The 20,115-nt window shown below is 43.8% G+C and overlaps 1 protein-coding gene and 1 non-coding gene across 5 annotated transcripts in view; both read left to right on the forward strand.

Annotated features, from left to right (window-relative positions):
* Positions 1 to 20,115, forward strand: part of KIF5A (kinesin family member 5A) — an 88,156-nt gene that overhangs the window by 26,701 nt on the left and 41,340 nt on the right. For all 4 annotated transcript variants that reach the window (XM_060252298.1, XM_060252295.1, XM_060252297.1 and 1 more), the window contains exons 2-7: positions 13,958 to 14,045; positions 14,158 to 14,231; positions 14,596 to 14,700; positions 15,832 to 15,880; positions 16,744 to 16,799; positions 17,486 to 17,573. In XM_060252298.1, the coding sequence (XP_060108281.1) occupies positions 13,958 to 14,045; positions 14,158 to 14,231; positions 14,596 to 14,700; positions 15,832 to 15,880; positions 16,744 to 16,799; positions 17,486 to 17,573 (460 nt within the window). The remainder of the gene's footprint in view (positions 1 to 13,957; positions 14,046 to 14,157; positions 14,232 to 14,595; positions 14,701 to 15,831; positions 15,881 to 16,743; positions 16,800 to 17,485; positions 17,574 to 20,115) is intronic.
* Positions 14,331 to 14,405, forward strand: TRNAA-UGC (transfer RNA alanine (anticodon UGC)). Its single transcript has one exon. It is a non-coding gene; the product is annotated as a tRNA-Ala (tRNA).

The following is a 20,115-nucleotide window of genomic DNA, read 5'->3' on the forward strand; positions in this document are numbered from 1 at the left end:
ACTAGAAGCCTTCCCACTGTTGCCCCTACCAAGCACCAAGAATACAGAGCATCACTTGCCCCAGACAGAGAGTTCCAACAATACCCTGTGGCTAATAGCCACTGATGGACCTCTGCTCCTTATGTTTATCCAATCCCCTCTTGAAACTTGCTTGTAGCCGTCAGCACCTCCTGTGGCAATGAATTCCATGTGTTAATCACCCTTTGGGTGAAGAAGTACTTCCGCGTGTAAATCACCTTTTGGGTGAAGAAGCACACACATCAGAACAGAACCCTGATACATACATTACGGTTCCCAGCCTCCAGGGAAGGGCTGGAGATCCCCCAGAATTACACACCTGATCACCAGACTTTATAGGTCACTTGTTTGTTATGTATTTATCAAACACATTTATTCCATTTTTCCTTTAGAAAATGGCTGCTTTGGAAGGTGGACTGTATGGCATTATACCCTACCAAGTTCCTTCCCCTCCCTAACCCCCCACCAGTCTCCACCCTCAAATCTCCAGGTATTTCCAAACCTGGATTTAGCAACCCCAATGCTTAGAGACAAAATGGCAATGATGCATACCGGGAGGACTTCTGATAGCCCATTCTTTCTATATGTGTGGTGAACAAAATAGAAGTCGATTGCAATTCCTTGTCTGATTAAGTGTGCTTAGAGAGCACACGGAAGCTTATGTTCTGAATAAAACTAAGTTGATCTTAAAGGTGCAATCAACTCCTGTTTTGTTCTACTTCAGACCAACACGACTGCCTACTTGGATCTATGTGTGGTGAAACATCATGACCCAAAAGGGTCAGGGAAAGCTGGTTGCAAATAATAACTGCCTGAAATCTTCCTGTCTAAAATAAAAATGTTAATAAAACTGTCTCACTGGGTGATTGTGAGGATAAATTAGATACTCTTTACAGGGCACTTTCCACTTTTCCTTTAAATATTAGTGATAGTGTAAGATTATTACTGATAATTATACCAAATTACTCTGTATTATGGATCATAGTCCATTTTTTCAGGAAGGGAAAAATATTCTTGCTATCAATCCAGGTACATTGTGAAACTATCCACAGCTGGAAAGCTTTTTGTGGAGTAGAAGGCTTGTTCCTACATTGTTCAGCAAGTTTCCCTTCACCTTGAAACAATATTTCATAAGTTTATTGCTATTCAGGGTCTCCCTTGGAAATTTGTTTGCTGTGATTACCAGTGGAATCTAGGGTTGCCAATCCCTAGATTCCACTGTGGGCAGGGGATTCCCCGGTTTGGAGACCCTCCCCCCATTTCAGGGTCCTCAGAAAGTGGGGAGGGGAGGGAAATGTCTGCTGGGAACTCTATTATTCCCTATGGAGCCTTATTCCCATAGGAAATCATGGAGAATTGATCCGTGGGTATCTGGGGCTCTGGGGGGCTGTTTTTTGAGGTAGAGGCACCAAATATGCAGCATGGCTTCCAGTGCCTCTCCCCAAAATACCTCCCAAGTTCTATGAGCCCCCAAAGAAGGCGCCCCTATCCTTCATTGTTTCCTATGGAAGGAAGGCATTTAAAAAGGTGTGTGGTCCCTTTAAATGTGATGGCCAGAACTCCCTTTGGAGTTCAGTTATGCTTGTCACAACCTTGCTCCTGGCTCCACCCCAATGTCTCTTGGCTCCACCCCCAAAGTCCCCAGATATTTCTTGAACTGGACTTGGCAACCCTAGTGGAATCCCCATCCCAAGGAAACTCTCAAGTAAAGTACAGTGATGAATAATAGCTTTCTCCTGTTCTTTTTGTCCCGAGCATTTATCAGGGCTTTTTTTTTTTTAGCAGGAACGCACAGGAACACAGTTCTGGCTGGCTTGGCATCATGGGATATGGCCTAATATGTAAATGAGTTTTACTGAGTTATGTTCTTTTATTTGCATATTATTAAGTTATTGTTGTATTTTAACTGTTTTATTATGACTGTAATCTCCCCTGAGCCCACATGGGAAAAGGCGGAATATAAATTTACTAAATGAATAAAATAAATGATTTCCTGCTGGACTTTTTCTCCAAAAGCTCCTGTTTGAAGCAATGGTGATGTCTGGGGGTGTGGCCTAATATGTGAATGAGTTCTTGCTGGGCTTTTTCTACAAAAAGCCCTGTTTGAAGCAATGGTGATGTCAGGGCCTAATATGTGAATGAGTTCCTGCTGGGCTTTTTTTTGTAGAAAACTATGTATGGAGGTTCCATTTCTGGCTTGCGATACTACCCTTTTAAAAGTGTACTGTGCTAAGATTAGGAGTGAGTGTTCTGATGTCTTCTAATGTGCATTTGTTTTGTGTGTGGGAACATACCATAGTTTTGAGGAAGGTGAGGTCTTAATTTACCTCACTGTACAGTGTCAGCCCTCTCCCCCCTCCATAGCTACAGGCCTGGTCAGGGCCATAGGAAAGCCAGTGCAATACTATAACCTTCCTGATGTATGCTTTTATGCTGTTGAAGAGGACTAATCATTAAATTAAATAATTAAACAAAATTACTTTCCAAGATGTACAGATAAGGTGATTTTGTTCCTAACTTACTTTTTAAAAGGATGACTATTTGATTGGAATGATACTTACATAGAATAACCTAGTTGTTGGTATTTTTTCTGTCCTTATGAGTAAACACAATTTCAGTGTGCTGGCTTCCAATTGCTGCTGTATTTACACAAAAAGAAGGCTAGTGTTTTTTCCAGGTGTGTCTAGCTGCTACATTCACATACAAAATACAAGTATGTACAGGCTAGCTGATCTTATGAGATCCAGAAAGCTAAGAAGAGTCAGCCTTGGTTAGGATTTGGATGGGAGACCGCCAAGGAAGTCCAGGGTCGCTTGCTTCACAGAGACAGGCAGGTGTCGTTTTGTAGAAAAATAGGTGGTGGAGCTCATTAGCATAACTCATTAGCATATGCTGTCCCCCCACCAGCCAAAAGCAACCTGATGCAAGAAAGGAGAGCCCCGGGCAAATGAGGCCTGCTTGGGCTGGCTAGAGATCCAGCCAGCCCAAGCAGGCCTCGCTAACCTGACCTATCCTTGGCCACCACCCACCCCCCCAGTCAAAAGGCCAGCAAGCCACCTGTTGCCCAAAATCACATAAGAAATGGAAAAAGGGTGGCATGGGCTTCTCCAGGGGTTAATGAGGGCTGCTGGGTGTGGCAAAACCCCTGGTGGCTGGCTGGCTGCCCGCTCTCCTAATTCAGGGATTGTTATGCAGCTGCACCTACTATTCAATGGACAAGGTAGGTGGGGAAGAGGAGGAGGAACCCTCAGAAAGGTTCAGGAGCTCCTGCTGGACCTGAGGCCTGTAGATAGGCAATGGCAAAGCGACCTCTGAATGACTCTTTCCTTGAAAATTCTGTGGGGTCATTATAAATCAGCTGTAACTCCAAAGTACTTCTCAATCACTGCAAAAAAAAATTGTGTATAATTTCTAGAAGGATTGTCTTGCATTCATGTCTTTCTTCCAGGTAAATACAGTATTTTTACCTAAAGATAGATACCTAGCATCCAGAATAGTCCCTAGGAGGTGTACTCTCTCCCACACAAGACAGCACTGGGGGAGCATGTTTCTAAAAGCACAACAATCGTACCCATTTCAAGATCAATGATAACGCAGGTCAGCATAGAAATCCAGGAAATTGAATCCCACAAGCTCTCACAATTCATCTCTTCTGAAAACATCTGCAGACTGCAGCCACGGCTGTGGATGCCATGCTTCAGAGATTATGTCAGGAAATGCATAAATCAAGATTGGGTGCATAATTCAGGGGGTTTTTCCCTCAGCAAAAAGCATTTTCTCATTCTTGATGCTGTGAAGATTGGCTTGAAAATGTGTGGGTGATGCTTAGTGAAATCTCAGCAGCCAAACTAGGTATTTCTCTGTTGTGGGATCTCCCTGCCCCCTTGCTTTTTAGCTAGTAATTAATTCTCAAAATGGCTTATAGGAATCAGCTTCTAATAACAATTACATACAAAAAATTACATACAAAAAAGGAGGAGGAGAAGGAGAAAAAGATGATGATGAAGATGATTATGATTATGTTATATGATTTATATCCCACCCTATACCCTGAATCTCAGAGCCGTCACAATCTCCTTTACCATCTCTCCCCCCCACAACAGACATCCTGTGGGGTAGGTGGGGCTGAGAGAGCTCTCCCAGAAGCTGCCCTTTCAAGGACAACTCCTGTGAGAGCTATGACTGGCCCAAGGCTGCTGCAGGTGGAGGAGTGGGGAATCAAACCCGGTTCTCCCAGATAAGAGTCCGCATACTTAACCACTACACCAAACTGGCTCTCAAGCGGGAGCAAGATCCAGGCTTTTCCTTGTCTTTACTCTGATCACCCTATTCAGGACTTTTTTTTTTTGTAACAGGAACTCCTTTGCATATTAGGCTACACTCCTCTGATGTAGTCAATCCTCCAAGAACTTACAGGGTTCTTAGTACAGGGCCTACTGTAAGCTCTTGGAGGATTGGCTACATCAGGGGGCATAGTCTAATATGCAAAGGAGGTCCTGCTACAAAAAAGCCCTGACCCTATCAGTAGCAATTAGAAGGGGGATGGTGGAATTGGTGCTGGTGGTGGAATCTCTAAATATCTCTGGAACTAGGGGACTTTCCACATCCTCATTTTCCTTGCTTGTGTGTTCCTGTTGCTTCAGGGTCTTTTTTCTGTTCCTCACATGTTTTGCCCCCTGTAATGGTCGACTAGATATTACATCTCTTGATATCCAGCTTCTCTCCCTGCAGTTTTAAACTGCAGATTTTTATGGTGCATATACAGCAATGTAATATTGAATCGACCACTAGAGAGAGCAGAACAGGAAAAAAACCCCTCACAAAGCAACAGGGACACACTGGTGAGAAAAATGTGGGAAAGCCTTAGAGCCAGGTAGGCAAATTCCTCCCTTCCCTATTTTAGCCTCTAAAATTTAATTTAGAATTCTAGACACTTTCCATTGCTGCTGCTGCTTCTTCAGTTTAATGCAGAATGCGTTGTACAGAAATGCCTTCTCCAAGTCAACTAATGGGGACAGGGGGCTTCAAGAGCAACACAATACGTGTGAAAGAGCCATATGTGGCTCCTGAGCCACAGTTTGGCCATCCCTATCACAGATGGTGGGAGGGGTGCATGGGGAAGATGTTGGGTGGGGCAGAGTGTGTGGTTGTGTGTGCATGTTCATAAAGGGACCTGCAACAACACAATCAGACCACATAAGACATCCAATGAATAATAAAGTAGGATGAGGACTAAAGGATTAGAATGCAATGCAGACAGTGCAGATTACACCATAAGAGAAAGAAAAGGAAGTGGAGAAAAACCAAAACAATCATATATGTTAGGGGCATCAAATCACAGCCAACTCACGGTGATCCCATGGGGTTTTCAAGGCAAGAGATGAGCAGAGGTGGTTTGCCATTGCTTGCCTGCCTGTAACAATCCTGGAAGTTCTGGGCAGTCTCCCACCCAAGTCTTAGCCCAGGCCAGTGCTGCTTAGCTTCCAAAATCTGATGTGATCAGACTGGTCTGGACCATCCAGGGCACAAGAGGACCAGAATAACAAAATTAGAAGACAGCGCAGTCAACCATCTGCCTAAGGCAAGATATACTGGATGGAAACCATTCAGTGAGCAGTTACAAACGGCAGTAAAAACGAGATGAGGTCTGGAGCAATCATAGCAGCTGACTGCAACCGTGCAATTTTAAGGGGTTGTTATGATTTCATTATGTGGAGAAAGGCAGGACAAAGAGGGGCTTTAAAAATTGATTATTTGAGCGTAGGTTGGGCTTGCCAGTGGGCTTGGTTGCAGGCTGCAGTGTTGGGCTGCTGAAGTGTCAAAGGGAAGCCACAAGAGAATTACTTCCCATGCTAGGCTGCCCACTCCCAATCTTCCTATCTCAGATCTATTTAAAGAATGTTTCCCCCAGAAATAGGACAGCAGAAGTGTAATTAACCGGAGTGCCTGCATTCTGGAAATGTGATAAGGGAGTGAGGCAGGTGCAGGCCTAGATGCTACATATGCATAACTCTGAGTGTTTGCAGCCAAAGGGGTTTATTTGTTTGTTCTGAGCATGTACATCCTGCTTTTTCCACTGAATGGCCTCCAAGAAATGATGACAGGATGATTCACAGTTTGTACCCAAGAAGGATGATCAGCTTGGCCACAATAGAATTGATGCGGCTGAATTCAGGGTAGGCCAAAAGTGGCTTGCTGTGTATCCAAGGGTCATGAGAATGAGCCCTGAATAGAAAGGCGAGCCATGCACTTCACAGGGTGCTCTACATAAGCCTGCCCTTGAGAAAAGTTTGGGAACTTCAGCTGGTGAACAGTGTAGCCTGGAGAACAGGGCTCTTTTGTAGCAGGAACTCCTTTGCATATTAGGCCACACACCCCTGATGTAGCCGATCGTCCAAGAGCTTACAGGGTTCTTCTTATAGGGCCTACTGTAAGCTCTTGGAGGATTGGCTACATCAGTGGGGTGTAGCCAAATGTGCAAAGGAGTTCAAGCTACAAAAAAAAAAGCCCTGCATAGGGACCATATCACTCATTTTGGCTCATCTGGCCTCGCTTCCATTTGGTTTCCAGGCACAATTCAAGGTGCTTGTGTTGACCTTTAAAGCCTTATGTGGTTGTGGGGGGGAAACATACCTGGAGGACAGCCAACACTTTTTAAACCCACCTGTTCACTATGGTCCTCCTTGAAGAACCTGCATCAGGTGCCCCTGCATTCTGAGATTAGGCAACCAAGGAGAGGGACTTCCCGGTTGTGGCACCAAAATTCTGGAGCTCTCCCTGCAGGGAGATTTGGCTGTTCCCTTCTGTTGCCATTTTCCACCAGCAAATGATGACATTTTTGTTTCATTGGATGTTCCCTCTGTGATCTTGACTTCCTGCCTAATGTTTTAGTTCAGGGGTGTCATACTCATTTGACACAAAGGCCAGATCTGACATAAATGTCATTTTTTGTCATGCTGGGCCACATGTGCCATAAAATGTATTGCCAGGTATGAGAAATATAAACTTTATAAAGGACCCAGGCAAATCCAATTAACAGTAGTATTTTTATTCAAAATATAAACATGCTTAAAACATTAATGGTCTTACAGAATTTCCTTAAAATCTCTCCCTGATGTCCACCCTCCTACTTCTGCTGCCATTTACGCATTAGCACTAGGACAGTATACAAGGACATAATTTACAGCCTCAGGCTCAGACATCTGGCAATAAAGGTAATGACCAGTTGCTTGCAGGTCAGATAAGAGCCCTGGATGGGTCAGTTCCAGCCAGTGGACCATATGTTTGACATCCCTGTTTTGTTTTTATGTCTTTTGTATGTCTTTTGTCTTTGTAGGTATTTTAATGATGTGTTCTTATATTTTTGGTTGGTTTTAATGGTTTTTAAATGCAACTGCATTATGTTTGTTTTAATTGGTTAGCTGCCTTGGTGGCCCTAAGAGGGCAGGAAGGTGAAGAATACATTTTGTAAAAATTAAAATAAATAAATGTACAACATTGGAAGCAGATCTGTGCAGCTTCACTGGTACCTCCTGTCTCTCTGGTTCAGTTCCACTATAAAAACAAATCCCATGCAATGTTTTAATTGGATCAGCTTTGGTTTTTAGATTTTGCTGTCAATCAAGACAGCTGCCTCCTTTATTATGTTGAGAGTTCTGTTTCAGGCACTTTTCAGGAATTTGTACCCCAGGCCCCTGCAGAGGGTACAGGTGTGGCTCTATCACACCTGAGGATCAGCAAGCTGAAGTAAACCAGAGGTTCCTTCCCATTCCTAGAAGTTTATTATCTGTGTCAGATTCTGAATCAATCAAGTCTGCAATATCTTGTCAAGGTTTAGCAGAATGATGGAGTAAACACTTGGGTGTGAGGTTTGCTCAGCCTCTGGGGCATTGTATTGATGGGTGCAGACTAGTGTTTTCCTCACTCTAACACTTTTTCACAGGTCAGGATAATATCAGTGCAGACGTGCTTCCCTTCTTGCCGCATAAGAAGCTTGCATGCACGGTCGCTGCATGCTGCTGGGCAAGGGAGACACGTGACCCCAACCAGAGGGCTAAAGGTTGCTCATGTAACTGCTGTGCTGGAATCTGAACAAGGCACAGAACAGTTTTGGGATGGTTGAGTGAAGAGGTCAGCTTCTTGCCTTTTCAGAGCGACAGCAGACGAAGCTGCAGATGTAGCAAAGAGCCTTAGGGCTGGGGACTGCCACAATAACTACATCAAATAATTCCAGCACTTGGACAGCTCCTTGTTCACAGCGGCAGACAGGAACTCAACATTTTTTGCAAGCGGGTTTCTTGACCATGATCTTTGGCTCCTCTCTAACTTGTTTGCAAAGAGCTGCAGGTCCTGAAAATCATTAAAGACCTGGTCAGTTATGTAGTGAATGACAGCTAGTTTTCTTGAGTGCAGAGAATTCGGGGTTATCCTTGCAAGATTTTACGGAACCCAAAAGGACTTATGAAGAACTTTCGCATAAAGAGAATGCATTTAGTATCAAAGTAAAACATGCACTCCTGAAGCCCTTTTGCAGAAGCATTTAATGCTTTTTGCCTTTGCCAAGAGATAGTATAGCTTGTTATCTATCAGACTGGGGAGAAACAGGAAATCTTGGATTCAGATTTCACCCCTGCCATAAGCTCACTTTATTGGTATTCATGGTCCTCAAACATTTTGTTGTATTTATTTAGAAAATATATCTGTCACCTCTTCACAGTCCTGCTCAAGGCAGCTCACAGAATAAAACAAGATCAATCATAAAAACATAAATGATGTTAATTCACCATTAAAAATCCAGCCAATAAAAACCCAGGGTATAAACAGCATAAAAACTTGTTCATTTAAAAAAAAAATGAACAACCCAAATGATCTTTTAAAGAGTTTTCTGAATATAAGCACATAGTAAAAAATAAAAGTTCAAATCCCCCCTCCAGAGAGCCAGTTTGGTGTAGTGGTTAAGTGTGCGGACTCTTATCTGGAAGAACCAGGTCTGATTCCACACTCCTGCACTTGCAACTGCTGGAATGGCCTTGGGACAGTCATAGCTCTCGTAGGAGTTGTCCTTGAAAGGGCAGCTGCTGTAAGAGCTCTCTCAGCCCCACCTACCTCACAGGGTGTCTGTTGTGGGGGGGGGTCAAGGAGATTCAGAGTATAGAGCGGGATATAAATCCAATATCATCTTTTTCTCCAATAAATATATCAGGGTCTTCACAGGCACAGCCCCTAAAAGCACTGTTTTTCTCTGTTGGCTTACATGGGGTAAGACTGGACTGTTCCATGTTTGTAGTCCCTCCCTCAATGTTCTATGACCTCAGCAGTAATCGCAGCTAAGGAACAGCTTGAAAACCACTTCAAGGACCAGAACAAATGGCTACACAGTATCAGATCAGCAGTTGTTTTTTTCTTGCTGAAAACCACTTTAGACTGAATTTGCATATGATATTTAAAGTGCTTTTTGATCCCCTCCCCTCTCTCTGTTGTTGTATCTTTGAAAGACAGAATGGCTTTTTCAAATCTGCTCCTATCAGGTTTCTAAATCGATTGATGGCTGTGCAGGAAGGTGGGTTTGAAATTGCATTTCAACCTTCCTGCAATTTTGATCTCATGGTCACTGTGTTCTGAAATGCATTTCTATTCCTCTGCTCCACAAAGCTATTCATTTGGGAATGTCTTTAAAAAAAATTATACTGGTGCATCAAGGCACTGTGCAAGCCTAGGGTTATGCTTCAGTCCCACACCTGTGCAGGAATGAAACAGCGTAACTGACAGATGTTTGGGGAAAAAAGCAAATAGTGGGTTTTGTGTTTGGATTTTCCTATGGATCAACAGGGCTGCTGTCTCTGAACAGTGACTCTGAAATAAAAAATCTCATCTGAAAGATGACCTTTTAAAAAAAATTGAAACTGCTTGATATTGACTCGAGGATATAAGGAAGTGATACTCCCTCAGTGACTCAGGAGCCATACGGGGCTCTTTGACATGTCACCTGCGGCTTTTTGGAGCATGGTTTCTTCCTCGTGTTCAGAAAAGTGGAGAAGGTCCACATTTTCATTTCAAACTGTACTCTTCATTGTTACCTTTCTAGTCACCTTGGGCAGCCATTAGAGAGAGTGGGAGAGAAATCGTTTAGCTAAATACTCTCCGGGTTTGTTGCAAGGATCATTGAGATAATGTATGTGAAGGGTTCTTGGACATTCGAAAGGGCTGTATAATTCCGAAGCATTATTCATGTGAATATGGCACACACAGAAGGTTTTCTCCCAGTTCTCTTTGTGGTAACTGCATTTATTGTCATGATGTTAACTCAAGCCCAGTGGATAATGCTGATTTCTTTGGCATAGTGTGAATTCACACTGCTTATCCTCCATTTGGAACTGGCTGATTCATGCTTGTCTTGCCCTGTTTTTAAAATTCACCTTTTCTCATCTCCATATCTATGTGCAATAGGTTGATTGGGTTGCTTGTTAGAAGACATAAGCAGAGTTTTCCTTTTGTCGGTCTTTTAGGACAAGGCTTCATACTTTCATGGGAGACTGATCCATCATTTGATCTTCCAACAACTGGTGCAGTTGTGATTCAGGAAGTGGAAAAGACCAGCTATCAATCTTTCCCCCTGACTCACTCAAATAGTGCCTTACATAGAGCATCTAGCTTGGCATTGTCTATTCCAGGAGTCCCCAACCTTTCTGAGCCTGCAGGCACCTTTGGAATTCTGGAAAAGGATAATGGGCACATTCACAAAATGGCTACCACACTATGGCTGCCAGAAGAGGCAGAGGCAGCCACAAAATGGCTGCTGCCAGATTTCTTCAGTCACACAGTGGAGATCCTTGGGCTGTGGTGGCAGCTGTTGCCAAAGCAATGTTTTTAAAAATCTGCACAGCCAGTCGTATCTCCAGTGGCCAATCAGAAGCCTGGCTGGGCAAAAGCCTCAACAGTCCCTGCCCATTTTCTAAAAATACTTTGGTTGGTGCCAGAAAAAGTATCACTGGGCGCAATGGCACTGTGATTGGGGGCCCATGCTCTGTTCTTTTTGTATTTTTTTTGTGTGTGTCTGCATGTGGAAGTCAAGTTGACCTCTGGTGACTGATCCCTACTGGGAGCCACAAGAATATTCAGGGAGGTGACTGAATAAGCCTGCCTCTGCCTCCTAACTGGGTATTTCAAGGACAGGCTCCCAAGTACTAACCAAAGTCAACCCTGCTTAGCTTCTGAGATCTGATGAGATCAAGCTTGCCTGGGCTATCCAGGTCAGGGCCACATGCTCTGTTCTGATTTGCAGTAGCTCTGGTCTAGGGTAGGTTTTTTTCCCTGCACTTGCTACTTGAGATGTTTTTAACTGGAGGCATCAGTGACCCCTTTGCATGCTAAGTAGGCATTGTGCCTCTGAACCACAGCTCCTCTCACAGACCCATATGTGTTGCTTTGGGTACCTATGCAAGATGTCCCTTTTAAGTAAGGCATTTGGACAGATGAAGGGAAGATCTCTGTGGTCCATCCTGCTGATACAGATGTTCTCTTTTAGATTGTCTTGATAGTTTCTGTAGCATGTCTTGTTCTCTTTAGGATGGTGTAAACTGCCCTGAGTGACAGTGGAAAGACAGAGCTTTACATAAATAGTCCACTACTATACCATATCAATCGACTACTCCATAAAGGCAAATAAACCTGTGGGAATCCAAAAACAAAATCTATCCTAGGAAGGACCCAGAAATGTGTTCTGTTTGGGGATGGGATTAAGACCACATGACCCTTGGGTGCGGTGAGAGAGCCCCTGGAAGGGGTTGGGAACAGGTGGGCATGCAGTCCTTAACAAGCAAAGGGAAAGATCGAAGTAGGCAGCCGTGTTGGTCTGAAGTAGTAGAACAAAATAGGAGTCGATTGCACCTTTAAGACCAACTAAATTGATTGCACCTTTAGGCAAAGGGAAAGTTGGCAGTGCCAGGCTCTTGAGTAAAGACCAAGGAACTTCCTAGAACAATATATGAAGATTAGGATTGCTCACTCATTCATTCAGAATATATCTATGCTGCCTCTTCAGACACCAGCTTGAAGCAGTTTACAATTAAAAACTACAATATTAAAACAGAAGCCATTTTAAAGACAATCTGTAAAACAGAAGGAGATGATTACAAAGTTGGTAAGATAAAAGCCCTAATTTAAGGCTCAGGGGAAAATATATGTTTTATCCTGGTGCTGAAAAGAAAGTAAAGTAGGTGCCAGGCAAACATCATGGGGGGTGATGTTCTAGAGGCAAGGTGCCACCACAAAAAATGCCCTGTTTCCAATCGCCACCCACCTCACCTCTGAAGGTGGGGGCACAGAGAGCAGGGCTTGTGAGGCAGATCTTAACTGGCGGGGCAGACAATATGGTAGATCCTAGAGCAAGTCAAGACATTTGGCTGTCGCAAGCAGCCTCCTGTCATGCCTGCCCTACTGAGTCTAAGCTGGGCTCCAGAGGCAGCACCTCTGTAAACCCTCCCCCTTGGACCAGGGTGGTGGCAGCAAGCGTGCCAGGGGCACATTCTATCTGGGCATCCCAAACAACTGCTTGAGTATTAGAATGGCACCAAAGGGGATGGGAATGCTTCTTATTCAAGTAGGTACTGAGTCTTCTCTAAGCAGGCCGTAGACCTCCCATCTGCAACATTGACCACCAAAGCAGAGAGCAACCCAGAGGATGAGGGGAAGCAGACCTCTGAGAAGCAGAAAGATGGGATGGGTTGTTGTGTCAGAGTGTCCTTATGTGTTTTTGGCAGACATGCTTTCAATATGAAGACAAGCTACATAAGGTGCTAGGAGACTGACAACACAGTTACTACTTTAAAATGCTTTGGAAACCTAACCATGGATCTCCCAGTCCGGCCCTTAGCAACAACAGGCCCTGTCTAGCCTGGCCCTTAGCAACAGGCCCTGTTGAATTCATGTGAGACTCGCATGTATTGTGTAAGGCTATATGTTGTCGAAGGCTTATACGTGTAAGGTTATATGCTGTTGAATGTGTAAGGTTAATCTGTAAGTTGTTGGCTTGGTTGACTAAGAAAGCAAATGATGTGGATAATGGTGTTAGAGTTGTGGAGGAGTAGCTGTGCAGGCAGGCTTTCTAACAGCATTGGGTGCCTCCCCCTTCTCTGCAGATTAAAAAATCCCGAAGGAGGAAGGAATTTAAAACTAGTGTAGTTTCTGCAAACTTGGAGTAGCTCCTAGAGTTAAATAGAATAGGTTAAAAAGTAGCATTAATAAAACCAAAACTTATTAAAAACAAGCACCAAGATCTTCGGAGGCTATTTGTTTTATTTTCTTCATTAATATAGCTCTTTTTCCCCCTGTGGAAGCTCAAAGCAACTCACAGTAGCTTACACCATTCTCCCCTTCTCCATTTTTATCCTCATAACAACTCTGTTAGGCTCAGAGTGTGTGACTTGGCCAGGTCACCCAGCAAGTTTCTATGGCAAAGTGGGGATTCGAACACGGCATCTCCCAGATCCTAGTCCAACACTTTAACCACTACACCACACTGGCTCTACCTTGCAAGATCTCTGCCACTATTTGGTTGCCTAGGAGACCTGAATCCCAGAAGAAGATAGGGTTGCCAGGTCTGTGTTGGAAAATACCTGAAGACTTTGGATACGGAGCTGGGAGAGGGCAGGGTTTGGGGAAGAGAGGGACCTCAGCATGGTTCAATGCCACAGAGTCCACCCTTCAAAGCAATCATTTTCTCCAGGGAGTTGATCTCTGCCAGCTGGAGATCAGTTGTAAAAGCGGGAGATCTCCAGGCCCCACCTGGAGGCTAGTAACTCTAGAACAAGAGTAGCAGACTTGAGGGCCAATGGAAGAGGAAAGAATGTCCCCTTCCCACACAGGTCTTTGTTGTTTCCCCTCAAATCATCTGGTGTTACTAACTTTGATGCCTTTTTTTCTGTTCATTCCCCACTTCCAGGGCAAGCCTTATGTCTTTGACCGTGTCTTCCCGCCCAACACCACTCAAGAGCAAGTTTACCATGCCTGTGCCATGCAGATTGTAAAAGGTTAGTATGGCTATTGGTAATATGGTGGACAGTAGGATTGGGAGAAGGGTGATGGGCCAAACATCTGTTATGACAATGAATGAATCTCACTCACCTGCCTTTTGCCTTTCAGATGTGCTGGCTGGGTACAATGGCACCATTTTTGCCTATGGGCAGACTTCCTCGGGAAAGACTCACACCATGGAGGTGAGGTTGTGATATCACAGTTGAGAAGCACTAGCCTGGTGGTTATACCTGGAGATGGGATATCCATCTCAAAGGCTCAAAGGACATGTTCTGAATCAGGGAGGGTCTGTAGCTCAGTGGAAGAGCTTCTGCTTTGCATGTAGAAGGTCCCAGGTTCAATCCCGGGCATCTCCAGTTAAAAGAACTAGGCAGTAGGTGATGTGAAAAAACCTCAACCTAAGACCTTGGAGAGCTGCTGCCAGTCTGTGCAGACAATACTGACATTGCTGGGTCTGATTCAGTAGAAGGCAGCTTCAAAGCTTTGCTTGAAGAACGCTTGAAGAGGACTCTGTGATGCTCATGACAGCCATTTCCCTTCTTCCAGGGCAAGCTGCATGACCCTCAACTTATGGGTATCATTCCACGCATTGCCCGGGATATCTTCAACCATATCTACTCCATGGATGAGAACCTGGAATTCCACATTAAGGTGAGGGACCTGGAACTGGTGGAGAGAAATATTAGCCAGGATGGCGGTGGTTGGCGGGAGCAAATGAGTGGAATTTCCAAGTGTTGACATGATGGAGAGAACATCTAAAGGAAATGGTTTCAAAGGGGCATTGTAATAAGGGTACCAGGTGGTCAGGTCCAAGGGCTGGCAAGTAGCTGGGCAGTCAACCTGTGCAGAAGAAGAGCACGGACATTTTTCTTAGCAACAGACTACCCACACCTAAGCAAATTACATCTAGGAGCTTTGTGGCAGGGTGGTATGCAATTGGCTCTCTGATGTCACCTGACTTCCCAGAACCATGAGTGTTTGGGTCTGTAGTGTCCTGGCTCAAAGCTCAAAGCAGAAGTAAACAACCAAAATAATTCCTCCTTGTGCTCTGTGTCATGGGAGAAGGAAATTAAAATCTCTCAATAGGGCTGAGGCTTTGACACAGGATAATTCTAACAAGGGTCCAGAGTTTGTTCTACAATTGTTAAAAACGTGTATAATGTCATAAAAGTGTCAAGTGCTGTGCAAGGGAGTCACAGTCTTCACCCATGAAGACTGTTTCAGGTAATAGTTTTTAGTAGCAGAATGAAATTCTAGTCCAGTAGCTTTTTAAAGACCAACATTTCCCCCTAAGGTTGAAGCTTTCATGAGTTACTTGGTATCTGATGAAGTGAGCTTTAACTGATGAAAGCGTATGCCCTGGGAAAGTTTGTTGGTGGTCTTGAAGGTCCTGCTGGACTCAAATTTACCCTTCACCCAGAGGGTCAAGCTGCCCCTCAAAAATGTATTTAGGGAAGAGCATAGCCTAATGGTAGAGCATCTGCTTGGTATTCTGAAGATCCCAGGTTCAATCTCCAGCATTTCCAGTTAAAGAGATCAGGCAGTAGGTGATGAGAAAGTCTTCTGCTTAAGACTTTGGAGAGCTGCTGCCAGCCTGAGTAGAGAATTCTGATCTCAGGGGCTAAAAGGTTTGATTCTGTATAAGGCAGTTTCATATGCGAATATGTCCTCTAGAAGCACATTGGTGTCTGGACCACAGGGCTTAAGGCACAGGGACATCAAGGATTCTTCCTTCTGAATTTCCAGTGTCTTATTTTATTCACTTGATTATTTCTCCCCCAGGTTTCCTATTTTGAAATCTACCTGGACAAAATCCGTGATCTGCTAGATGGTGAGTGAGACTTAAAAAAATTCTATGCAGAGTTAAACTGATAGATTGTAATGCACCAGAGTACAAAAAACCAGGGATTTAAAAGGAGCTGATGAGAATCCATGTACTTGTTAGAATTATATTGGCAGTGGATGGGACCAAAGTGAATTGTGTATCTCTGGATTAAGTAACTAATTTGAACTCTTCTCCTCACAAGCCCTGCTCTCTGTGATCCTTCCTGCACAGATGAGATGCATGATGACCAAAGACAGGGTATTTTCAGTGGTGGCACCCTGCCTGTGGAATGAACTCCCCCTTGATGCTTGCCTGGTGCCTCCCCTGCTCTTTATTTGGCACCATGCCAAAGTATTTATTTATTTTTTTACCCAGGCATTTATTCTGGGGGTTAGATCCTTTAAAAATTGTTTTTACAATCTGAGGAGTGGTTTATGATGATCATTTTAGGATGTTAAATATTTTATGTATTTGTGCTCTGGTGGAGTTTTTAATGGTTAGGTTTCAAGGCTTATGTTAGTTTGGTCACATCATGATAAAACAAGATTCCCTGGAAAAGATCATAATGCTAGGAAAAGTCAAAGGCGGTAGGAAAAGAGGAAGACCCAATATGAGATGGAATAAAGGAAGCCATGCCCTTCGGTTTGCAAGACTCAGGCAAGGCTATTAATGATGGATTATTCTGGAGGTCCTTATTTTATAGAGTTGCCACAAGTTGGAAATGTCTTGACACCGCATAACACCACACACACTTCATTTTAATGATTTTATGCGGTTTTATGGTTTTGTTTTGACACCTCAGAGAGGTTCTTTGGGGAGGCAGCATGTAATTTTTAAAATAATGAATAATCTCTTCTCCTTACCCACAGTGACCAAGACCAATCTCTCGGTCCATGAGGACAAGAACCGTGTGCCATTTGTGAAGGTGAGATGCCCGGGAGAGTTTGGCATAGGGCTTCAAATCCCTGACAAGAATGGGAGGGATAACACTAATGAGACCTCTGGAGAATAGTTTGCCTCAGGTAAACTCAATTTCAGCCTGGGATATGGGGAAGGCAAGGTTCATAGCCTAAGGCCCTCTTTTAAATATATTCAAGTTTAAATGGCAAAAAGCTGTGTTTTAAAGCATTTGTTGTTTATGTCTCATAATGATCAGAGATTATGCCATGAGGAATAACTGAAATCTAGAATGGGGTAGGGAAAGGCTGTCTTCTAATACCTACTCTTCCTAAATAGTGCCCCCTGATTAATCTTCAGGGATGTGGAGGGAAGGCAAGTGTGAAGTAGAGCTTGGTGAGGTGGTGGTGGGGTAAATATCAGTAAACTTTTAGGGTTACCAATCCAGGCTTGAGAAATTCCTTGGAAAATTCTTGAAGATTTGGTATGATTCCTCAGAAGAGGGCAGTGTTGGGGAGGAAACTCAGTCCAGTTGTGATGTCGCTCTAAGACATCCATTTCTCTTGGACTCTATATATACCACAGAGTCCACTATCTAATGCCTCCATTTCACACAGGGAAACTGATCCTTATAGTCTGGAGAAAAGTTGTAATTCTGGGAGGACTCTAGGCCCCACATGGAAGTTGGTAACTCTACTTTTCCTTCACCTGCAGGGCTGCACTGAACGTTTTGTGTCCAGCCCTGAGGAAATCCTGGATGTCATCGATGAAGGAAAATCCAACCGTCACGTGGCTGTCACCAGTGAGTTCTAAGGGTGGGAAAACTAGGCAAGAAATAGGGTTGCCAGCCCCCTGTTCTGGACAGGGGTCTCCCTGCTTTTGAGGGCTCCTCCCTGTCACTGGCCAACTGGCTGGTGATGTCACTTCTGGGTGACATCATTGAGTGTGTGGCAGAAGCTTCCAGAAAGGCCCATCAATTCCCCTAACAGCAGAAAAGTAGGACCTGGTAACCCTAGAAAGAATGATTGTGGGGTGGGAGTGGTCTTTGTAGTAGATTACTTGTAACCCACCATCTCTAACGTAGCCAGCTAGTCATTTGCTATGGCCCACCTTCAGCCTTTGGTAAACTGTCCTTTGAGACATTTGTCTTGGTAGGTCACAAGTTAGGCAGGTTTGTTTTAAACTCAAAGGTGGAGGGAAATGAAGGTACATGAAGATGCTTTATGCTAAGTCAAACTGCCTGTCTATCTAGTCAGTGGTTTTCCAGGGCCTCTGGAAGAAAAGTGTTTTTCAACCTCTGCTCATTGAGACCCTTCAACTAAGAGCCAACTTGAAACTTTCTACATGCAAAGCACATACTCTGCCACTGCTTCACAGTCCTTCCCTCATCTAAAAATTACTATTTTTATGCTTTAAGAAAGCGAAGGTAGTGTGGCTTGAGGTCTGAAAGGCTCTCTTCAAAGAGAAAGAGAATGTGAAAATGTGAAAAGAGTTCAGAAATGAAGTACTGTAGTGTTGAAGGGTTTAAAATGGCTTCCATTTCCAATCAGGTTCAGTCAATTTAAATGTATGAAGCAGAAGGAGCTGTTCTGAATAGGATCCCACATAATTAATTCTGGGCCTATAGCTTTCTAAAGTTAAATGCAATTTATATCTAGGGACACTATTATACTGCACACTGGTTTTATACTTCACTTCCATAGCTTCCCTCCAAAGGACTCTGGGGATTATTTTTTAATGATGACACTGTGAATTCTGTTAGAGAGCCTCTTATCCTCCTTCCTGTGGCTATAGTTCTTGGGGAAAAGGAATAATTGCTGAATATTTTTTTAAAAAAATCTATGGTGGTCATATGTCCTTCTTGCTCCAATGCCCCAAATGTGAGAAATGGAAACTATCAAGAACTGAAAATAATTTCTCTATTAAAAAGTGAGGAAAAATTGTGCCTGATAATGGGAGAGAAGTGAGTGGGGTCAGAATTCCATCATATAGCCATAATACTCAGGTGTACATAGTGGTGACAGGAAAGGACTGCAGGTGCTAGCTGTGAAATTTAAGCAAGGTCAATAAGATGGGCAGGAAATTCTTTGAGCAACAGCAGTGCTGTGGGAAGGTGTGTTTTGGCATCTGTGAGTCAAATGTCAACTTGATACTCTGTGTGGGAGATGTACAACGTGGATCTCCAGAGGCCCAATAAGCTTACTGTCATGGACTATGGTAGAGCTGCCCCCTAGAGGCAACATTTGTTGTTGCACCCCCTTGCTGTTAACCATTTAGAAGTCACACAACCTTAAGTGGGTCTGCTCTTCCAACCATGGATGAAGTTGTAAGGGCTGTGCCACTTCCAGGGTTGTACCACTTCAGACTGTAGGTGAAAGTTGCTCCCCTATATTTAAAAAAACCACCTATTTACATTTTTAAGTATAAAAGGAGGGATTCTAGTACAGCCATCTCCCTTACATCCAGGTTTTTTTTTTAATGTGTAGTGATTTTTTCCTCAGTCATTCAACCTCTTCCCTGCTGTCTGAAGTGATACAATCAAAGCACAGTTTTACCACCTTTCTGTTGAGGCCACACCCCAGACACAAAAATAATTTTTCCAGGGAAGCGAAGTTGTTTGATGGAGTCCTCATTGCCTGTACTCTCTAATTGCTCTTTCATCTCTGGTGAAGCTTCCTCCCCCCCCCCTCCCCAAGTTTTGCAGTTCTTCAAACCCTTGGTTGGGTGGAAAACCACGGTGAAAGAGTGGGTATGCCCCTGAGAAATAATACCACTACAACATAACCTCCCACTCTCTAAAGTAGGGCAGCCCTGTACAGGCAAACTGAGGCTAAACTGGGATTGATGAGATATGGAAATATCTGAGGATGGATTTATGTATTGTTTGTTCATCCTTGTATTTATTTCTTGGATCTCCTGAATAAAGCACCAAAATACCTTTTTGTTTGGGCCAACAAAAATGTGACCAGATGTGACATTTATTTATTTATTTTGAGAGGACGGAATAAACAGATTTTTCAGGTGATGGTCTGTGCTGGCTTGTCATATCAAAATAGATCTCCTGAGACTTTGGGGGCAGGGGAACAGCAGCTGCAGAGTAACTCAATTAGGATCAGAACTATAATGGTTTAATCTTGTCCGATTAAACAGTCCTCATTTCCCTCCATTGGGCAAATAGCAACTCGGGGGGGGGGGGGGGGTTTGAGGGGATTTGTAACTGGGATAAAAGTGTAAAGTGGGGGGGGGACTAACCACTTTCCTATGCTGTGATCCAAATCGGGGGCCTCCATAACTTGTTTTCTATTGTCTCCACCAGCAAAACCATGCTGGAGATCCATTCATGG

The sequence above is a fragment of the Heteronotia binoei genome, chromosome 13, assembly GCF_032191835.1.
Source record: "Heteronotia binoei isolate CCM8104 ecotype False Entrance Well chromosome 13, APGP_CSIRO_Hbin_v1, whole genome shotgun sequence".
In the NCBI taxonomy this organism is placed as follows: Eukaryota; Metazoa; Chordata; class Lepidosauria; order Squamata; family Gekkonidae; genus Heteronotia; species Heteronotia binoei.